The sequence below is a fragment of the Scyliorhinus torazame genome, chromosome 16 (genome assembly GCF_047496885.1).
Source record: "Scyliorhinus torazame isolate Kashiwa2021f chromosome 16, sScyTor2.1, whole genome shotgun sequence".
NCBI classification, from domain to species: domain Eukaryota; kingdom Metazoa; phylum Chordata; class Chondrichthyes; order Carcharhiniformes; family Scyliorhinidae; genus Scyliorhinus; species Scyliorhinus torazame.
In genome coordinates, this window is record NC_092722.1 from 34,296,694 (window position 1) to 34,316,326 (window position 19,633).

At 46.9% G+C, this 19,633-nt stretch overlaps 1 protein-coding gene across 1 annotated transcript in view; it reads right to left on the reverse strand.

Moving 5' to 3' along the window:
- Positions 1 to 1,418: 1,418 nt before the first annotated feature.
- sdf4 (stromal cell derived factor 4) overlaps positions 1,419 to 19,633 on the reverse strand; it is a 122,081-nt gene continuing 103,866 nt past the window's right edge. Inside the window, exons 5-6 of the mRNA XM_072478232.1 lie at positions 11,959 to 12,134; positions 1,419 to 3,326 (exon numbers count right to left, since the gene is read on the reverse strand). Of these exons, the coding sequence (XP_072334333.1) occupies positions 3,150 to 3,326; positions 11,959 to 12,134 (353 nt within the window). The 3' untranslated portion in view covers positions 1,419 to 3,149. The remainder of the gene's footprint in view (positions 3,327 to 11,958; positions 12,135 to 19,633) is intronic.

Consider the following 19,633-nt stretch of genomic DNA (forward strand, 5'->3'; position numbering starts at 1 on the left):
CGGAGATGCGTGCATGGTTGGAGAGACCATCATGGCTGTAGGTCTTACGCTTTGGCACAACCAATGACGGCAGCAATCTCATTTGGATAAACACTTACTCCAAGGCAACTGAGCCTGACTCCACGTTGTCTGCTAAGTAGAGGTTACCAACGCATTTTGCAAACAATTTTAGTGAATAGGTCGACACATCTCCCTGACATATCACAAGGGTCCAGTAGCTATCATGACTCAGTTGCACATCACATGAATGTGAGACTCATAAAGGGAATGATTATGGAGGGTACATACAGGCATATGCTGAATGCTATCAAATCACAAGATCGTTGTCGTGAGCAGAAAATGTATATACAAAGGTGCAAGTTATAAATAGCGATTGAACACCCGTGACCCAGAAGCAATGTCAAAGTTTTTTAATGTTTCTAGCCCGACCGCTATGTCTAGATGCATCCCTGATACCGGCAGCCAGAATGGAGGCAGCCCGCTCACTCCTACGCCCTGTTGTCTTTGGTGACTTTGGCAAATGTCCTCTAGAGAGCCATGACCCAAAGGTCACCGGCCTGCTGTGGATGCCCTGCTGTGGGGTAGGTGCACCCCCCCTGGTCGGTCCAGCTTGAGGTGATGGGGACAGAGGCAGCGGGGCCTTGGTAAGGCTGGCCTCTCTTGGGGTCACCTGGGTCTCCAGCAGTTGGTCGTCTCCCCGTGAGTGCATGCGGGCCCCTGCCTGACTCCCTGAGGAGAAGGGGTATCTAACCACTGATGGATCCCACCAATGCCTATAGCGATGGAGTGCAGGTCAGAGCATAAATCCAGCAGGATCTGCTGGATCAAGGTCTCCATAGCATCTGCCACTTTTCCCATGGAGACCTCGAGGTGCTTGCATGAAATAGTAAGAGGGCAGGAAGGAGTAAAATGGGGAGGGGGGGGGGAAGAGGAAAGAGAGAGAGAGAGAAGAGAGGGTCTCACTTCAGAGGTTGCCCTTTGCTGATTGCAGATTGGCCATCCTCAGAGCGACCCCCCCTCCCACAACCTCCTTCCTACCCGCTCCCTCCCTTAAACCCAACCCCTCCCTCCACTGCCCCTCGCCCCAAACCCTCCCCCAGGCAAGACCTTGGACTTACCTGCTCCAGGGATCCTGGGCTTTGGTGTCCGCTCTTCACCTGCAGTCCCGCCAGCTGCCGCTCACGCCTTCCCGGCACTGTGGAGGCTGAGGGAGCTGCTGGCCAATCCAATAGGAAGTTCCACTCGGCCCTGGTTACGGAGCCCCACAGGGGCAGGGAGAACGCAACATGCCGGCTCCAAAATGACATGGTTTTGTGCTGTCTGCCCCACCCTCTGAATTCTCCCCTTCACTGACCCTCAACTAAATGCTTTTCAAAGGGTTATTCATCATTTAGTGCAATAAAAACATTTGTAAAGTATTTATTTCTCTAATCCACAATTTTATTTGATTTGATAAGCACATGTGTGATAAACAGATTCACATGAACAACAAATACCAAGAGCGATAAAGGTAATCAAAGTCAAACCCAAGGAATAGCAAGATAAAGCTGGTTCAAATTTTTGAAGTGAATGATCAATTAATAGTAAATTACCAAGCTTCTCCTGGCAATGGCGGTTCATCGAACCTCCAGCAACACAACAGCATATCACGGCACAGTTTCTATGTTTTAAGAGAACTATGCTTCATTCTGGAGCGGTGGTCCGAACGCTTATTGCAAGCTTTTTGCAAAAACTACGAAATCAAATGCATTAAAAGAAGCAATTTCAAAAGATAATTCCAAGAAAGAAAAAGGCGATGGACTGAAATAGTCCCCCCCGCCCCCCCCCACCATGCACGATCCTGAAAATCTGCCATGCCACAACAACAGTTGAAAGATTTATTTCATTGATATAGATGTGTCGATTCAAATTGCCGTTAGCAGTTGCCAAACACTAATCTTGCATCAGAGAGTAACACTGAGATGAACACCAAAGATCATCAACTATCTGGTGTGAGCATAGCTCTGGAGTCTCTGGGAGCTACCGTTTCTTCATTCCAATCTGGTGGCGCTCTGTAGTGCCTCTTTTGACGAGCAGAGGAGTTTAAAGGGAAACAACTTGAGCTGTGTACATTTTCCAATCGGGAGACAATTATTTTGCTTATTCACATAAATCTGTGGTGCAATATCACACACACACACACACACACACACACACAGAATTCTAGAAATAGAATTAAAGAATCCTTGTGTCCGCAACCGTATGAACTTTTACTCGGTTTACACTAACACTAGTTTTGCACTTTCACAGGCGCTATGAACCGACCACTTTTCAGCCCAAATAATTGTCCATCGTTATAAACACATGCCGTGGATATCAGAAGGAAAATCCACCCCCGGCATGTCTACGGACTATTTCAAAACACTTCAGTTAGCGGTCATGGTTAGAGGTCTTGCATCCTTAGCAGGTGCTGCTGTGTTTGCTTCGAGATGCATTTGAGGTGACTGGGCAGGTCCCGGTGTGCAAACCAACTGGAGCAGCCAGGTTGCTATGAAAAGAAAAAAAGGCCTGTTTACAATTTTGACCGTTAAAGGGACTGCATAACTAAACCACCGAGTCCTGATTCCAGACAGCAGTGCCATTTGGGACTGCAGGATGAGCCAGAGGCTCTTCAGCACAGCCTAGTGGCGTTTTAATTTTCCATTTAAGCGACAGTGTCCCGGTCGGTGGTGCTTTGAAGATGAACGGAAACTAGACGTGATGTAGCTACTGTTCTGCTCAGCATGGCCATCCTAGCGACGGTGCAGCAAGTATCCTCTGTGGGCCTTGCGTCCCAGTGATGCACAACACCAGCCACACTGGCTGTTCCCTGAACACTGCTCCATCAATCTCACTTTGCGGTCCTTCAGGAATTGCAGCATCCAAAGCAGGTCCCGTTCTGGCCTTTTCTGTGATACAACGAGATTTCAAACAAGATTATCAAGTGGTCTTCCTGCTTTGAAGGTTAAGGAGCTGTCTCAAACAGTTGGGGAAATTGTACGCACAAAGGATACAAGCAGCAGGATTACGAAAAGCATTTTTTTTTTTGTTCTGTTAAACACATTTCTGGTTGATAAAAAGTTTGGAGAAATTCCCAAGTATATGATTTTGACCTGGGATCCTCTCACTCTTCAGAATTCTTCATGTACACTCTGAGCGTAATTCATCAGTTTACTCCCTGTGAAGTATTCGCTGTATTTCAGGATCTCTTCCAGTTCAAGATAGTGGTCCTGGTTCTCGTCCGCTACAGCGATCATCTGTTTCGCCTCATTCAGGGCACTGTATTCATTCATGGGATCCATATATTCCTGTCAATAAAACAGTAATGAATTACTCACAAGTGTATTTAATTTCCCTATGTGGGAGAGCAAGACAGGAACATGAAGGGGCAGAACCATTTTTATTTTAAAAAGGAAAGCGATATTAATTAATACAAGAGAAGCTGGTGGCGTCGTGGTAATGTCATTGGACCATTAATTCAGAGGCCCAGGCTAATACTCGGGAGCCACGGGTTCAAATCCCACCAGGGCAGCTTGTGGAATTTAAATTCAAGCACTACAATCTGGAATTATAAAATCAGTCTCAGTAACGGTGACCATGAAACCATCAGCGATTTTCAAAGAAACAAAACCCGTCTGGTTCACCAATGTCCTTCGGGGAAAGGAAGTCTGCCATCCTTACCTGGTCTGGCCTCCATGAACAAGAGCATGGGGGAGTTATTTGTGATATCCGGGTCAATATTGATCCCTTAATCAACTTCGCAAAAACAGACGGCGTGATCATGGACACATTGCTATTAATGGAATCTTGCTGTGCACATGCTGACTGCTGCATTTACAACAGTGGCTCCACTTCAAAAAGTACTTTGAGATGTCTGGTGAAGTGAAAAGCACCATAATAAAGTTTATTTATTTATAAGTTGTACCTTTTTTTAAAAGTCAATTGAGCTAACAGCAATGTGTTTGACTCTAACTGCCCTCTGAAATGGCCTCGCATGCGACTCAGTTCAAGGGTAATTAGGGACAGGCAACAAATGCTGGCCTTGCCAGCGACAGCCACATTCCATGGCAGAATAAGTTTAAAAAAAATAAAGCCCAAATATATTATTGTTTTAAACAATTATCTCAATTTAATTGAAGATATGGGTCTATTGACCTCAACCGATTATTGATATTTATACTTACAGGAATAGACAGGGTAGATGCGGGTAAGATGTTTCCCTTGGTCGGGGAGTCTAGATCCAGGGGACACAAGTTCAAAATAAGGAGGAAGCCACTTAGCACCGACTGAGGGGAAATTTCTTTACACAGAGGGTTGTGAATCTTTGGAATTCTCTATCCCAGAGGGCTGTGGAAACTCAGTCATTGAGTATGTTTAAAACAGAGACTGATAGATTTCTGATCAACAATAATATAAAGGGTTATGGGGATAGTCGGTGTAAAAGGCATCCAAGTGTGCGATCAGCCCTGATCGTATTGAATGATGGACCAGGCCCGAGGGGCTGAATGGCCTACTCTTGTTCCTGTATTCATTTAATTTTGAGGGATAGGATGGTAAGCAGCAAGGAAACTGGACACAACGACTGATTCAAGCTGCCTCTTCCATCTCTCGGGGTTGGGGATCGAAGGCGGCTATAGACGGTGGGAAGGGTCGAGAAAGAGTTGGAGAAGGGGTTGGAATTCCCGTCAATCATTAAAATTCTCTTCTCTTGCTGACATGCGGCTCCCCCCCACCCACGTTCACCGAGGTTCGGCACTTGGAAAAAACATTCTACGTCTCTTTCCTCCAAGCGTTTGCCCACTTTCTCCCAGATCATTATCCACATCAGGGTGGCAGCATTTTAATGAATGCAAACCTGTGCACCTTCCTGCCGTTTATGGCCAGAGTCCTCACCTTGTTGCCTCCAATTTTGTGTTTGTCCAATTGTAACCTCCTATGGTTTAACTCACTGGGCTAAATCGCTGGCTTTGAAAGCAGACCTAGGCAGGCCAGCAGCACGGTTCAATTCCCGTACCAGCCTCCCCGAACAGGCGCTGGAATGTGGCGACTAGGGGCATTTCACAGTAACTTCATTTGAAGCCTACTAGTGACAATAAGCGATTTTCATTTCATTTCATCTCTCTACGCCGAGTCTGTGGTAGCCGCACCCTCGGAAGCATCTGGCAGATTTGCTTCCAGCAGCAGCCTTAAGAGAGCCAGCCGTGACTTAGCTGATTGTACCTTCGCCTGTTGAGTCACAAGGTTCAAGTCCTACCCAGGGCTTGAGTACAACAATCAAAACTGGCACTCCAGTGCTGTTCTGAGGGAGTGCTGCACCATTGACGGCGCAGTCTGTTGCGTGAGATATTAAAGATACCATGGCTCTATTTTGAAGAAGAGCAGGGGGAGTTATTAGACAGAGTCTGGCCAAGATTTCCTGTGGCGTTTGCACATTCTCCCCATGTCTGTTTGGGTCTTACCCCCACAACCCAAAAAGATGTGCAGGCTAGGTGAATTGGCCACGCTAATTTGAAAAAATTGGGCACTCTAAATTTATATTTTTTAAAAATCTGGTCAAGATTTATCCCTCAATCGACTTCACAAAGCCAGATGATGTGATCGTCAACCCATTGCTTTTAGTGTGAGCTAAGCTCACTCTGCACATACTGGCTGCTGTATTTCCTATATTAAAACAGTGACTACTCTTCAAAAAGTACTTTTGAGATGTCTGGTGATGTGAAAAGCACTAGATAAATTGTAACTTTTTTTTTTTTAAGTGGATTAAGGTGACAGTGTGTGCTCTTTTGTTGCTGGCTGCATTCTCCTTTAAGAAAGCAGAGTGGCAGTTCCTCAACATCATGCAGGGAGCCAGGAAATGCAGCAGCACCATGCCTCTCTGTAGTTTGCCCAAGGATAGAAATCACAGATTCACATTCTCCCAGTGTCTGCGTGGGCCTCACCCCCACAACCCAAAGATGGGCAGGGTAGGTGGATTGGCCATGCTAAATTGCCCCTTAATTGGAAAAAACTAAATTGGGGGCACAGTGGTTAGCACTGCTGCCTCACAGCGCTAGTGACCCAGGTTCAATTCCGGCCTCGGGTGACTGTGTGGAGTTTGCACGTTCTCCGTGTCTGCGTGGGTTTCCTCCGGGTGCTCCAGCTTCCTCCCACAGTCCAAAGATCTGCAGGTTAGGTGGATTGGCCATGATAAATTGGCCCTTAGTGTCCAGGGATGTGTAGATTAGGTTAAAGGGCAATAGGAATAGGGTGGGGAATGGGCTTGGGGGGAATGCTCTTTCAGAGGGTCGGGGCAGATGTGATGGGCCGAAGGGCCTCCTTCTGAACTGTAGGGATTCTATGATTGTATTCAGCCCATCGAGTCTGCATTTACCCTCCGAAACAGCATCCTACCTCGGCTCACACCAATGCCCCATCCCTGTAACCCCATCTAACCTGCACATCTTTGGACACTAAGGGGCAATTTTAGCATGGCCAATTCACCTAACCTGCACATCTTTGGACTGTGGGAGGAAGCCGGAGCACCCAGAGGAAACCCACGCAGACACAGGGAGAACATGCAGACACCACACAGTCAACCGAGGCCGGAATTGAACCTGGGACCCTGGCGCTGTGAGGCAGCAGTGCTAACCACTGTGCCACTGTACCGCCCTAAATGATTATTTAGGTATTCGGGCACGATACTGGGCCCTGGCCTTAGGCCCCTTACACACTTTCCGTATGTCTGTATTGTGCAGACATTACATTGGTTGCAGGGCAGGCAAGATTTTTGGCAAGGATCACCGTTATGCTGCTCTTCCCCCTTCCGATTACTCCAACATGGGTTCGAGGAGCAGCTGCACTCAAGAATGCTGCCTGGGTTGGAGGTGCCATTGGTTAAACTGATAAACTGAGACCCCTCGTGCCAACAATTATGAAGGCAAGCAACGGAGTTCCCTCTGGTGTCCAAGTCAATATGTGTGGCTCAGCCAACATGGCTAAGACAGATTACCCACTCATTGTCATTGGCTGTGGAAGTTAGGTGTGAGCAATTTCAAGGTAGGAAACACAGCAGTCAATGGTGACAATTGGCTGGATTTTTCGGCTGTTCCTGCCGGCGGCGGCCCCTCCTCCCCATGGTGGATTCCCCAACGGCGGACAGATGGAACAATGGAAAACCCTGTTGGACAGTGGCGTGACTGGAAAATCGCCTCCCGCTGCCAGCTGGTGGCGGGCCACCTCCGCCAAACACACTTTGGGTGGGTGGGGGGGGTGATGGAAAATCCCACCCTATACTTACAAAGGTACTTAATTGACTGTAAAACATCTTGGGATATCCTGAAGGCTCTAACTAAATGCAATCTTTCTCTTTTTTTTTTAGTCGTGAAGTGACTTCACAGATTTCACAGAATTTACAGTGCAGAAGGAGGCCATTCGGCCCATCGAGTCTGCACCGGCTCTTGGAAAGAGCAACCTACCCAAGGTCCACACCTTCACCCTATCCCCATAACCCAGTAACCCCACCCAACACTATGGGCAATTTTGGACACTAAGGGCAATTTAGCATGGCCAATCCACCTAACGTGCACATCTTTGGACTGTGGGAGGAAACCGGAGCACCCGGAGGAAACCCACGCACACACGGGGAGGATGTGCAGACTCCGCACAGACAGTGATCCAATCCGGAAACGAACCTGGGACCCTGGAGCTGTGAAGCAATTGTGCTATCCACAAGGCTACCGTGCTGCCCCAAGTGACTCTAGTGACTCTGAATCTCAGTCCCAGAACTGGAGTGAGGAAGAAAAATCATTTAATTGGAATTGTTACCAAGTTGAAAATACCAGTAAACGGGTCCACACAAAGGAGACATTAAAAATCGATATCACTCAGCAGAAAGCTTTAGCAAGAAGCCAAACCCACTTCCTTTTGCAAAGGGAAGGTGCACGGTATCTAAACCACTCTTGCAAAAACGGCTAATTCATCTCATCGCTTGGTTTTTACACAGAATGAGATTTAACCATAAGGTCTTTATTTTAAAGAAAAAGGTATATTTATCAAGGTTTTACATTTTAGCAGGCAACGCAACGAAGCCACAAGAATGGTACAGCACATCAAGCAAAAAAAGGCTCTGCAGCCATGAATCTAGAGGGGGAAAAGGAGAACATTATAACTCGATCAATACAATCATGAGACACAGCTGGATGACTCTGAAAGCTCAATCAGAGACCAAGGGAGAATCAGGATAAAGTCATGAAAACATGGTAAAGTGGTGCGCACCCTCCCTCGATGCACCTGCTCCCAATTGCCATGAGAATTCAGGACACATTTCTCACACCGTGGGGCGAGATTCTCCGACCCCCTGCCGGGTTGGAGAATCGCCGGGGGCTGGCGTGAATCCCGCCCCCGCCGGTTGCCGAAGTCTCCGGCACCGGAGATTCGGCGGGGGCGGGAATCGCTCCGCGCCGGTTGGCGGGCCCCCCCGCGCGATTCTCCGGCCCGGATGGCAACAGGATATCAATCAAAGTACAGGACTCCGCTCAATCCCAGGCCCCCCCATGCACAGAAGAAGCAAATCCCAACCTCGGAGGATGTCCCTAACAAATGCCTTCAAGATGGGACATCCCAAGCTCCAGGGGGCAACAGGATACCAGCACTGGACATGGCCTGGCCCAGCACACCCTTCCACACAGGAATCAATACCTACAGGACCTCCAGCACACCCCAAAACCTACATTCCAGGTCTTTATATTTTTATCTACAATGTTCACACATATTAACCTTGAAAAAAAAATCTGCTGGTTCATTGACGAGGTTGCAAAAGCACAGATAAAACCACACATATTTCAGAGTTTAACATTTCCTTTTGGTTTTTTGTCTTTTAATATGAAACCATGCTAGACCACAGCCTAATTTCACGTTGCTTGTGATGGGAAAAACGTCTTATTCAACAACACAACAGTTTTGTTTCATCAAGATGGTTCAATCAATTGACTTCCAATGGTCAGCATTCTAAATATCACTGACAGAAAGACAAGAAGTTACATTTATGGCACCTTTTGCCAGCTCAGGACATCCCAGTGTGCTTTACAAGCAATTATGTACTTTTGTATTGCAACCACTATTATAATGTAGGTGACACAGAAGTCAATTTGCACCCTGCGAATTCCCACACACAGCAATGACCAGATCATCCACTTCTGCAATGATTGAGGGGCGAATATTGGCCAGGAGATTTGGGAGACCTCCTCATTGTTTCAAAGTAGGGCCATGAGATCTTTTACATCTACGAGGAAGACAGGGTCTAGGTTTATAATCTCATCCAACAGTTGCACCTGTGACAGTGCAGCACTCCCTGCTGCCATCCTTTTAAGGCACTGAAGCTCCTGAGGCACGCAGTTAACTGCCTGATCGACATGTAATTTGTTTTCTAGCCATTAAGCCAATAAGGTCAATTGTAGCCCATGAACTGCTGGCTAGACTGATGGTAGGTAACCAAGTACAGACTAGGATTAAACCTTGTGGATGGTATGGGTTAATGCTACATCAGGCAGTGCTTAACGCTCTGGACCTTTACAGAATCTCACAGAACCACATAATTGTTATGGCTACACAGGAGGAGGCCATTCGGCCCACCCATCATGCCTGGCCCGGCTCACTCAATGAGCATTATGACGTAGTGCCATTCCCCTGCCTTTTCCCTCCCATCACCCTGCACATCGATTTCATTCAAATAACCATCTCATTCCCTCTCGAATTCCTCAATTGAACCTGCCTCCACCACACTTCCAGGCTGTGCATTCCAGGCCCCAACCACTCACTGTGTGAAAAAGGTTTCTTTTGCAAATCACTTTAAACCTGTGCCCTCTCGTTCTTTCACAAGCAGGAACGGGCGGGATTTTCCGACCCCCTGCCAGGTCGGAGAATCGGCTGGGGGGGGCGTGAATCCCGCCCCCGCCGGCTGCCGAATTCTCCGGCGCCGGGAATTTGGCGGGGGTGGGAATTGCGCCGGTCGGCGGCCGCTGACAGCGCCCCCCCCCCCGGAGATTCTCCGGCCCGCGAAGGGCCGAGTGGCTGCCCGTTTTCAGCCAGTCCCGCCGGCGTATATTACACCAGATATTTGCCGGTGGGACCTGGCTGGGCGAGCGGCCTCCGGGGTCCATGGAGGGGCGTGTGGGGATCTGGCCCTGGAGTGTGCCCCCACGGTGGCCTGGCCCGCGGTCGGGGCCCACCGATCCACGGGCGGGCCTGTGCTGTGGGGACACTCTATTCCTCTGCGCCGGCTGCTATTCCTCCGCGAAGGGCGATGCGGAGGTAAACCCCCACCCGTGCACATGCGCTGGGATGACGCCAGCACACGCTGGCGCTCCCGCGCATGCGCCAACTCGCGCTGGCCGGCAGAGGCCCTTCGGCGCCAGTTGGCGTGGTGCCAAGCCCCTTCCCTGCCGGCCTTGCCCCTGAAGGTTTGGGCAGCCTGACGCCGGAGTGGTTCACGCCACTCTTCAGCGCCGGGACCCCCCGCCCCGCCGGATAGGGGAGAATTCCGCCCAGTGTGTTCCCATCTGCTCTGAGCCCCCTCATGATTTTGAGCATCTATAACGAATCTCCTCTTAGCTGCCTTCTCTCCAGGGAGAACAGTCGCAACCTCCCCAAATCCATCCTCATAACTGAAGTTTCGCACCCTTGGAACCCTTCTTGTAAGCTACAGAGTCGGCATCAGGGACTTTGAGGTTTGTTCCTGCAAGACTAAAGAGTCTTGTTTTACGATGATAAAGGTAAACAATCCTTCCTCATTCTTCTCAACCTGTCAGTAACTTTGACATTGCTAACCATATAATTCTTCTCTAAGTTTCTCCACCGTAATCCAGCAGAGTGGGACTGCATTCTTCTAGTTTCCATATCCATCTTTCTATCGCCAGAGTATCATTGCTGCAATATCTTCTGTTGGTACTCTCAGACCGTTACCTCTGAAGTCTATCTCTGATTTTCCACCACCACCTTCCAATTTCTCATCTACATGTTGCCCCAACAGCAGTACAATCCAAAAACACAGCGCTAATTTTCACGTGTACTATGGGCAGCGCGGTAGCACAGTGGTTCGCCCTGTTGCTTCACAGCTCCAGGGTCCTCGGTCTGTGCGGAGTTGCACGTTCTCCCAGTGTCTGAGTGGGTTTCCTCCGGGTGCTCCGGTTTCCTCCCACAAGTCCTGAAAGACGTGCTTGTTAGGTGAATTGGACATTCTGAATTCTCCCTCAGTGTGCCCGAACAGGTGCCGGAGTGTGGCGACTAGGGGTTTTCACAGTAACTTCATTGCAGTGTTAATGTGAGCCTCCTTGTGACACTAAGATTATTATAATGTTCAGCAGGCATCTGCGGCCTCCTCTTTGGCTGACAAACAGAGCAGAAGAGGATGCTAATCACCACCTGAAGCAGTCAGTAAGCCACTAGGAACTATCTTCAGGTTCTTATAGTTTGCAGCGGATGAATCAACCCAGTGGAGTTCGGAAAGGTTAATCATGTTATCTGGATGGCTTTTGTACGATCCGCATTTGCCTAAATTTTGAGGTAAAATGGGTTTCTGAAAGTTTGTAACTAATAATACAGAACGCAGGAGTGACACAAATGAGAGTCCATTTTACTGTGAAATAATGATGTTTTCTGCAGGTTTACAGCCAGAGTTGAAGTTTCCAATGTAGAACGTAGAGAGGTGTTGATGTCAACTGTTGATTGGGAGGTGGTGGAACAGAAAAACAACACACCAATTTAAACAGCAACAATTAAAATGCTTGCATGACTTGTACCAATTGTGTGGCTGCCAATCTCTCCCCTCCCATAATAAGTAATTTTACAGAGAATCAGCTGAACCCGAAACGTTCGTGCTTTCAACACAAAAGTTCACAAAGAGAAAAAAAAAAAGCTGTGGTTGAACACTCTTACCATTAAAGAATGTTTGAAGAAAATACCCACCTCCAGCTCTTCCATTGTGACGATGCCATCGTGATCAGCATCAATAACCTCCTCAAACTCCTTCCTTCTCTCTTTGACCCAATCATCATCAATGTCTTGAGCCTCTTGGTTCTCCACGGTGCCAACTGGCAACGAAATGAACTCCGATACAGTCAACCTTTTGTCTCCATCTTGATCTGCAGGAGAGGCCAAATCCATTATTAGCACACCAGAGACAAAAAAAAACTAAATTCCATCAGGCAAGGCTGAGGGCACCTTTCAAACCTAGGCATTTTTCCCCCCTTTGTTCAACTGCATCGACTGCGCGAAGGATGCGCAATAAAACAAAAACAGGTGTCGTGTAGAACTCAAGAACTCTAGTGATCAAAGTATCATCAATTAGCATTGACGGTGCAGTATACCAACACTCAAATGCCAAAAGGTCCATGTATTGTACAATTGCTGTCCAGAGATCCACTATTCAACCTTCTCCCCTAATCGTGAAAGGATTTCTGCAGCTTTCTTTGTGGGTGTCAAAATAATTCTTTTTTTTCTAGTTCATGGGATGTGGGCGTCGCTGGCTAGGCCAGTATTTATTGCCCCATCCCAATTGCCCTTGAGAAATTATACCCAGCAGGGCTATCACCGTCACTAAAAAGGGATTGGTTTACTCTTTCCATGTTTCGGTTTTGATTCCATTTTGGCACCAAAACTGTTTTCTACATTGGGAGTGAATTTTTTCTACTTTACACCCTCAGTTCATTTCGGGTGTCAGACCCGGCTAGTTTGGGGTGTCCAGACGCTTCCATGCTCTCCCTCTCTCCCACCCCTTTCCCAACACAGGGGTATTCCCATTTTCTAGCACCATCTTTGTACATGTGCTTCTGTTGCTTGGCCAGGCAACCTTCCCAAAGTGTTAAAATGGGCCTCCACCCTGGGACTTCAGATGGGGTCACAGTAGCCTTCTGGAGTGGTCACCAGGTGCGCCACCATGGCTGCCCGAGCGTCGTTCCGGCAACTCCAGGGGCCCAGGTGGGAATTTAATTCCTGTTGACAAGCTATTTCATATTCTTCCCTCACACCCTTCCTGAGATGTCTTGGCAGCAAGCACCATTTCCCTGGCAACAGTGGGTTGTGTTTTTCTGGGTTACGGCCCTCTCAGTGTGTGTCATCTGATTCCAGATTCACCACGTAGGTTAAAGCAAATTTCCACCCATTGGCAAGTTGAAAAGGTGACTGATCTGGAAACGAGAAATCTGCACAGGAACCCACAGGTTGGGTCCTTAGCTGAAGGAGAACAGGAATTAGCCATAATCTTAAACCTGTCAGCAGTTTTCTGGGAAATTAGGTCAGCTGTGAAAAACAAAAGAATTTCAGAGCATTCACTCCAATCTCCAGCAGTCCCACTTAGCTGGCTTAAACAAAATCCTGATGGAAAACCTGCTCTTCCGGGCCTCCTTCTCTTCAGGGTGTGATACCACACTTTACAATCAATTCCTGTGTAGGTTGAAGGACGAATGCCGAGAAGGAAATCAAAAGGACTAATTTTCTTCAAATGAAGCCATGTGGATACGATGTGAACTTTTACAACCACTTTATTTCATTTATGCACCTGGCTGTGGACTGTGCAGCTTGATGTCAAGGTGAACAATCCATTCCACGGCTCCCGCTGACCCAGTGACGATGCCACCAGGAACAGATCAGGGCCGAAGTTCGGTATGTGGGTGATGGTCCGACCTGGATGGCCCCCGGTCACAGTTTGAGCTGTCCCACACATTCTACTCATTCCACATCATCCCCGGCCCGTTCCTCAAGCAGCTCGAGGTTTGTCCAGATTTTCTGGGGCAGGTTGGAACCGGAGACGGCACCACTCGGCTCAGTTACCAGTTAACGAAGCGGGCGCTTGCAGTCAACAACAAGGTGTGCCAGCTGGCTGTTGTAAAGATGTGGAATGTGGGGGTTAGGGTTTTCAGAGGCGTGCGGGGGTTTAATTTAAATTTTAGGTCTTGTATCAATGGGAGTGCTTCCCCAGCTGTGAGTCGATAGTATTCTGCAAGGAAGAGGCTTTCTCCCGAGGCACCATGAGGTTCAATGTGCGCTAACAAGCCACACGAACATCTGCCTGAAACAGACAGGTAGAGATTCATTAGGGGCGACACAGTGGCACAGGGGTTAGCGCTGCTGCCTCACAGCGCCAGGGACCCGGGTTCGATTCCAACATTGGGTGACAGTCTGAACAAAGAACAAAGAAATGTACAGCACAAGAACAGGCCCTTCGGCCCTCCAAGCCCGTGCTGCCCGACTAAACTACAATCTTCTACACTTCCTGGGTCCGTATCCCTCTATTCCCATCCTATTCATGTATTTGTCAAGATGCCCCTTAAATGTCACTATCGTCCCTGCTTCCACCACCTCCTCCGGTAGCGAGTTCCAGGCACCCACTACCCTCTGTGTAAAAAACTTGCCTCGTACATCTACTCTAAACCTTGCCCCTCTCACCTTAAACCTATGCCCCCTAGTAATTGACCCCTCTACCCCGGGGAAAAGCCTCTGACTATCCACTCTGTCTATGCCCCTCATAATTTTGTAGACCTCTATCAGGTCGCCCCTCAACCTCCGTCGTTCCAGTGAGAACAAACCGAGTTTATTCAACCGCTCCTCATAGCTAATGCCCTCCATACCAGGCAACATTCTGGTAAATCTCTTCTGCACCCGCTCTAAAGCCTCCACATCCTTCTGGTAGTGTGGCGACCAGAATTGAATACTATTCAAGTGTGGCCTAACTAAGATTCTATACAGCTGCAACATGACTTGCCAATTCTTATACTCAATGCCCGGCCAATGAAGGCAAGCATGCCGTATGCCTTCTTGACTACCTTCTCCACCTGTGTTGCCCCTTTCAGTGACCTGTGGGTCTGTACTCCTAGATCTCTTTGACTTTCAATACTCTTGAGGGTTCTACCATTCACTGTATATTCCCTACCTGCATTAGACCTTCCAAAATGCATTACCTCACATTTGTCCGGATTAAACTCCATCTGCCATCTCTCCGCCCAAGTCTCCAAACAATCTAAACCCTGCTGTATCCTCTGACAGTCCTCATCGCTATCCGCAATTCCACCAACCTTTGTGTCGTCTGCAAACTTACTAATCAGACCAGTTACATTTTCCTCCAAATCATTTATATATACTACAAACAGCAAAGGTCCCGGCACTGATCCCTGTGGAACACCACTGGTCACAGCCCTCCAATGAGAAAAGCATCCTTCCATTGCTACTCTCTGCCTTCTATGACCTAGCCAGTTCTGTATCCACCTTGCCAGCTGACCCCTGATCCCGTGTGACTTCACCTTTTGTACTAGTCTACCATGAGGGACCTTGTCAAAGGCCTTACTGAAGTCCATATAGACAAAATTCACTGCCCTACCTGCATCAATCATCTTAGTGACCTCCTCGAAAAACTCTATCAAGTTAGTGAGTCACGACCTCCCCTTCACAAAACCATGCTGCCTCTCACTAATACGTCCATTTGCTTCCAAATGGGAGTAGATCCTGTCTCGAAGAATTCTCTCCAGTAATTTCCCTACCACTGAAGTAAGGCTCACCGGCCTGTAGTTCCCTGGATTATCCTTGCTACCCATCATAAACAGAGGAACAACATTGGCGATTCTCCAGTCCTCCGGGACATCACCTGAAGACAGTGAGGATCCAAAGATTTCTGTCAAGGCCTCAGCAATTTCCTCTCCAGCCTCCTTCAGTATTCTGGGGTAGATCCCATCAGGCCCTGGGGACTTATCTACCTTAATATTTTTTAAGACTCCCAACACCTCGTCTTTTTGGATCTCAATGTGACCCAGGCTATCTACACACCCTTCTCCAGACTCAACATCTACCAATTTCTTCTCTTTGGTGAATACTGATGCAAAGTATTCATTTAGTACCTCATTTCCTCTGGCTCCACACATAGATTCCCTTGCCTATCCTTCAGTGGGCCAACCCTTTCCCTGGCTACCCTCTTGCTTTTTATGTACGTGTAAAAAGCCTTGGGATTTTCCTTAACCCTATTTGCCAATGACTTTTCGTTACCCCTTCTAGCCCTCCTGACTCCTTGCTTAAGTTCCTTCCTACTTTCCTTATATTCCACACAGGCTTCGTCTGTTCGTCTGTGTGGAGTTTGCACATTTTCCCAGTGTCTGCGTGGGTTTCACCCCCACAACACAAAGATGTGCAAGGTAGGTGGATTGGCAATGCTAAATTGCTCCTTAATTGGAAAAAATAATTGGGTACTAAAAAGATAATGCATTTTTTTTACAAGATTTAATAAATGGCTCTTAAGATTGTTGAACCCCTGGGAGAGACATATATAGTTTTTGAATTATAGACGTTTAACTATATGGCTTAATATGAAATGGAACTTAATATAAATTAATTACTTTCATGTAAGGTGGATTCCTTTATAAACTCGTGCTCCTGATCTCCAGCAGGAGATGGGATTAATCCTGGACAGAAGCTTCTAACTCAGAGGCGACACTGCCGCTGACTAATTCAAGCGGATATGTGAAACCTCAACTGAAATTGTCTTTGTGCCAATGTTTCTGCTTTATGAATGACTTTTCTAGCGTGAGTTTCATAGTGCCACTGCAGCGGAACCACAAGCGTTGGCTACAAGAGGCTGGAAAGCATTGTGACGGCTGCATAGCGGCCCTACTTCAATGGCACATAAGAGGGATCACTGAGTCAAAACCAGTCAGAAACCATATTCAAGTTCTCAACAGCGTATGTGTTAGACCAGCAAGAGAAAAGTTACGTTTCAAATTTTTGCAAGCACTGGAGTACATGCAGGTTGTAAAATTATGTGGAGGACTGTTTCCAACGTGTCAGGTGGAAACCCAAAGTGGAAAGGAAGTATGTCACATCTCACTGAGTATCTGCAAAGTTACGTTAAGACAAAGTGTTATATTTTGAGTGACGTTTTGCATAACTTGAGTTTCCAACAATTTTTCTTGAAGGCCTATATAATTTCTTCCCAGCCTCTTGTCTCTAATCCCCCTCCACCAACTGGTTATCAGGCCTTTTCCAAGACTTCTGCCAAGGTTGCTCCATGAAAGCTGGTGCCAAAATCAATCGGGAAGGCATTTTCCATTCCTCTCAGAGTCAGCATTTCCCAGCAGGTCACTAATGAGGTCTGTGCGATGAGACAGTGATCACTCACCCCACTCTATTGATCAAAGATGGATGCATGGATCTTGGCAGCTTCTTGCAGTAGCTAATGGGACATTTGTTCTTTCCGCAGTCCCCTGCTAACAGGTTAGATATACGACAAGTTTGACACAGGGCAATACTTCACTCAGCAACTTCAGAACACCATTTCCATATTTTCCTCTGTTGCACATCATCCTGAATGGAACGTACATTTGCCACTAGATGACAGAATTTTCTCTCAGAAACATTGGGCGGGATCCTCCATGGCGGGTTCCCTCACGATCGGCACGGCAAGCCAGTCAAACATCCGTTATTGGAAGATCCCGTTGGCGGGTGGGGCTGGAAAATTCCGGCCATTTGGGGGATCCTCGTCACTGCCGACCTGAAGACCATCACCCTCCCTGAACAACTAAAAGGGAACGGGTGTGCTCCTACCTGCCTGCCGACAACCTTTAAGCAAGTTTTTTTTTTTACAAACGGTGTGTTCAATTGCACTAGATTTGATATTTCAGCTTCCTACTTCTCATGACCTCGGGGGAAGGAGCTGGCAACCCTTTCCTGCATGAAGCAAATGTCAGGGTCAGTGTGGTCATCAGACATCGATTCGCTGAAACTGCAACAGTCCCCTCCATGCACAAGGTGAGGCACTGGGTTTTGAACCAGCAGAGAGCCAGAGGCAGAGCTGGTGCCAATGTGTACCATCAGGCTGACGCAGCCAGTTAGTCAACCGGTCAACTTATACCTGCCATCAGCCCCCTTCCAGATAATCGGCAGGAGGTCATTATGGAACGCCAAATGGAGCAATCATTCTCGTAATCAGCTGGCACACATCCTTCTCCATTACATAAGGAGTTATTTCCATATAGATACCTCGACTTTCCTTTCCCTTCAGTTTTCCCCATCACCCATTAATCCTTTCATCTTTTAGGAAGACACAGATTGTATGTGTGTGTGAGAGTGTGTCTGTCTAATAATAATGTGTGTGTGTGTGTGTGTGTGTGTGTGTGAGAGAGTCTGTGTGTGAGAGAGTGTGTCTGTCTAATAATAATAACGCGTGTGTGTGTGTGTGTGAGAGTGTGTCTGTCTAATAATAATAACGTGTGTGTGTGTGTGTGTGAGAGAGTGTGTCTGTCTAATAATAATAACATGTGTGTGTGTGTGTGTGTGTGTGTGTCTCTAATAATAATAACGTGTGTGTGTGAGAGAGTGTGGCTGTCTAATAATAATGACGTGTGTGTGAGAGAGTGTGGCTGTCTAATAATAATAACGTGTGTGTGTGTGTGTGTGTGTGTGTATATGTCTAATAATAATAACGTGTGTGTGTGAGTCTGTCTAATAATAATAACGTGTGTGTGTGTGTGAGTGTGTCTCTAATAATAATAACGTGTGTGTGTGTGAGTCTCTAATAATAATAATGTGTGTGTGTGAGAGAGTGTGGCTGTCTAATAATAATAATGTGTGTGTGTGTGAGTGTGTTTGTCTGTCTAATAATAACGTGTGTGTGTGTGTGTGTGTGTGTCTGTCTAATAATAACGTGTGTGTGTGTGAGTGTGTGTCTGTCTAATAATAACGTGTGTGTGTGTGTGAGAGTATGTCTGTCTAATAATAATAACGTACGTGTGTGTGTGTGTGTGTGCATGTGTGAGAGAGTGGGTCTGTCTAATAATAACGTGTGTGTGTGTCTGTCTAATAATAATAACGTGTGTGTGTGTGTGTGTCTGTCTGTCTAATAATAACATGTGTGTGTGTGAGTCTGTCTAATAATAATAACGTGTGTGTCTCTGTGTGTCTGTCTAATAATAATGTGTGTGTGTGTGTATGTGTGTGTGTGTCTCTAAAAATAATAACGTGTGTGTGTGTGTGTGTGTGTGTGTGTCTGTCTAATAATAATGTGTGTGTCTCTCTAATAATAATAATAACGTGTGTGTGTGTCTGTCTAATAATAATGTGTGTGTGTGTGTGTGTGTGTGTGTCTCTAATAATAATAACGTGTGTGTGTGTGAGTGAGTCTCTCTAATAATAACGTGTGTGTGAATGTGTCTGTCTAATAATAATAATGTGTGTGTGTGTGTGTGAGTGTGTCGGTCTAATAATAATAGTGTGTGTGTGAGTGTGTCTGTCTAATAATAACGTGTGTGTGTGTGTGTGTGTGTGAGAGTGTGTCTGTCTAATAATAACAACGTGTGTGAGAGTGTGTGTCTGTCTAATAATAACGTGTGTGTGAGTGCGTCTGTCTAATAATAACGTGTGTGTGTGAATGTGTCTGTCTAATAATAACGTGTGTGTGAGCGTGTCTGTCTAATAACGTGTGTGAGTGTGTCTGTCTAATAATAATAATGTGTGTGAGTGTGTCTGTCTAATAATAACGTGTGTGTGTGTGTGTGTGTGTGTGTGTGTCTGTCTAATAATAATAATGTGTGTGTGAGTGTGTCTGTCTAATAATAACATGTGTGAGTGCATCTGTCTAATAATAATGTGTGTGTCTGTCTAATAA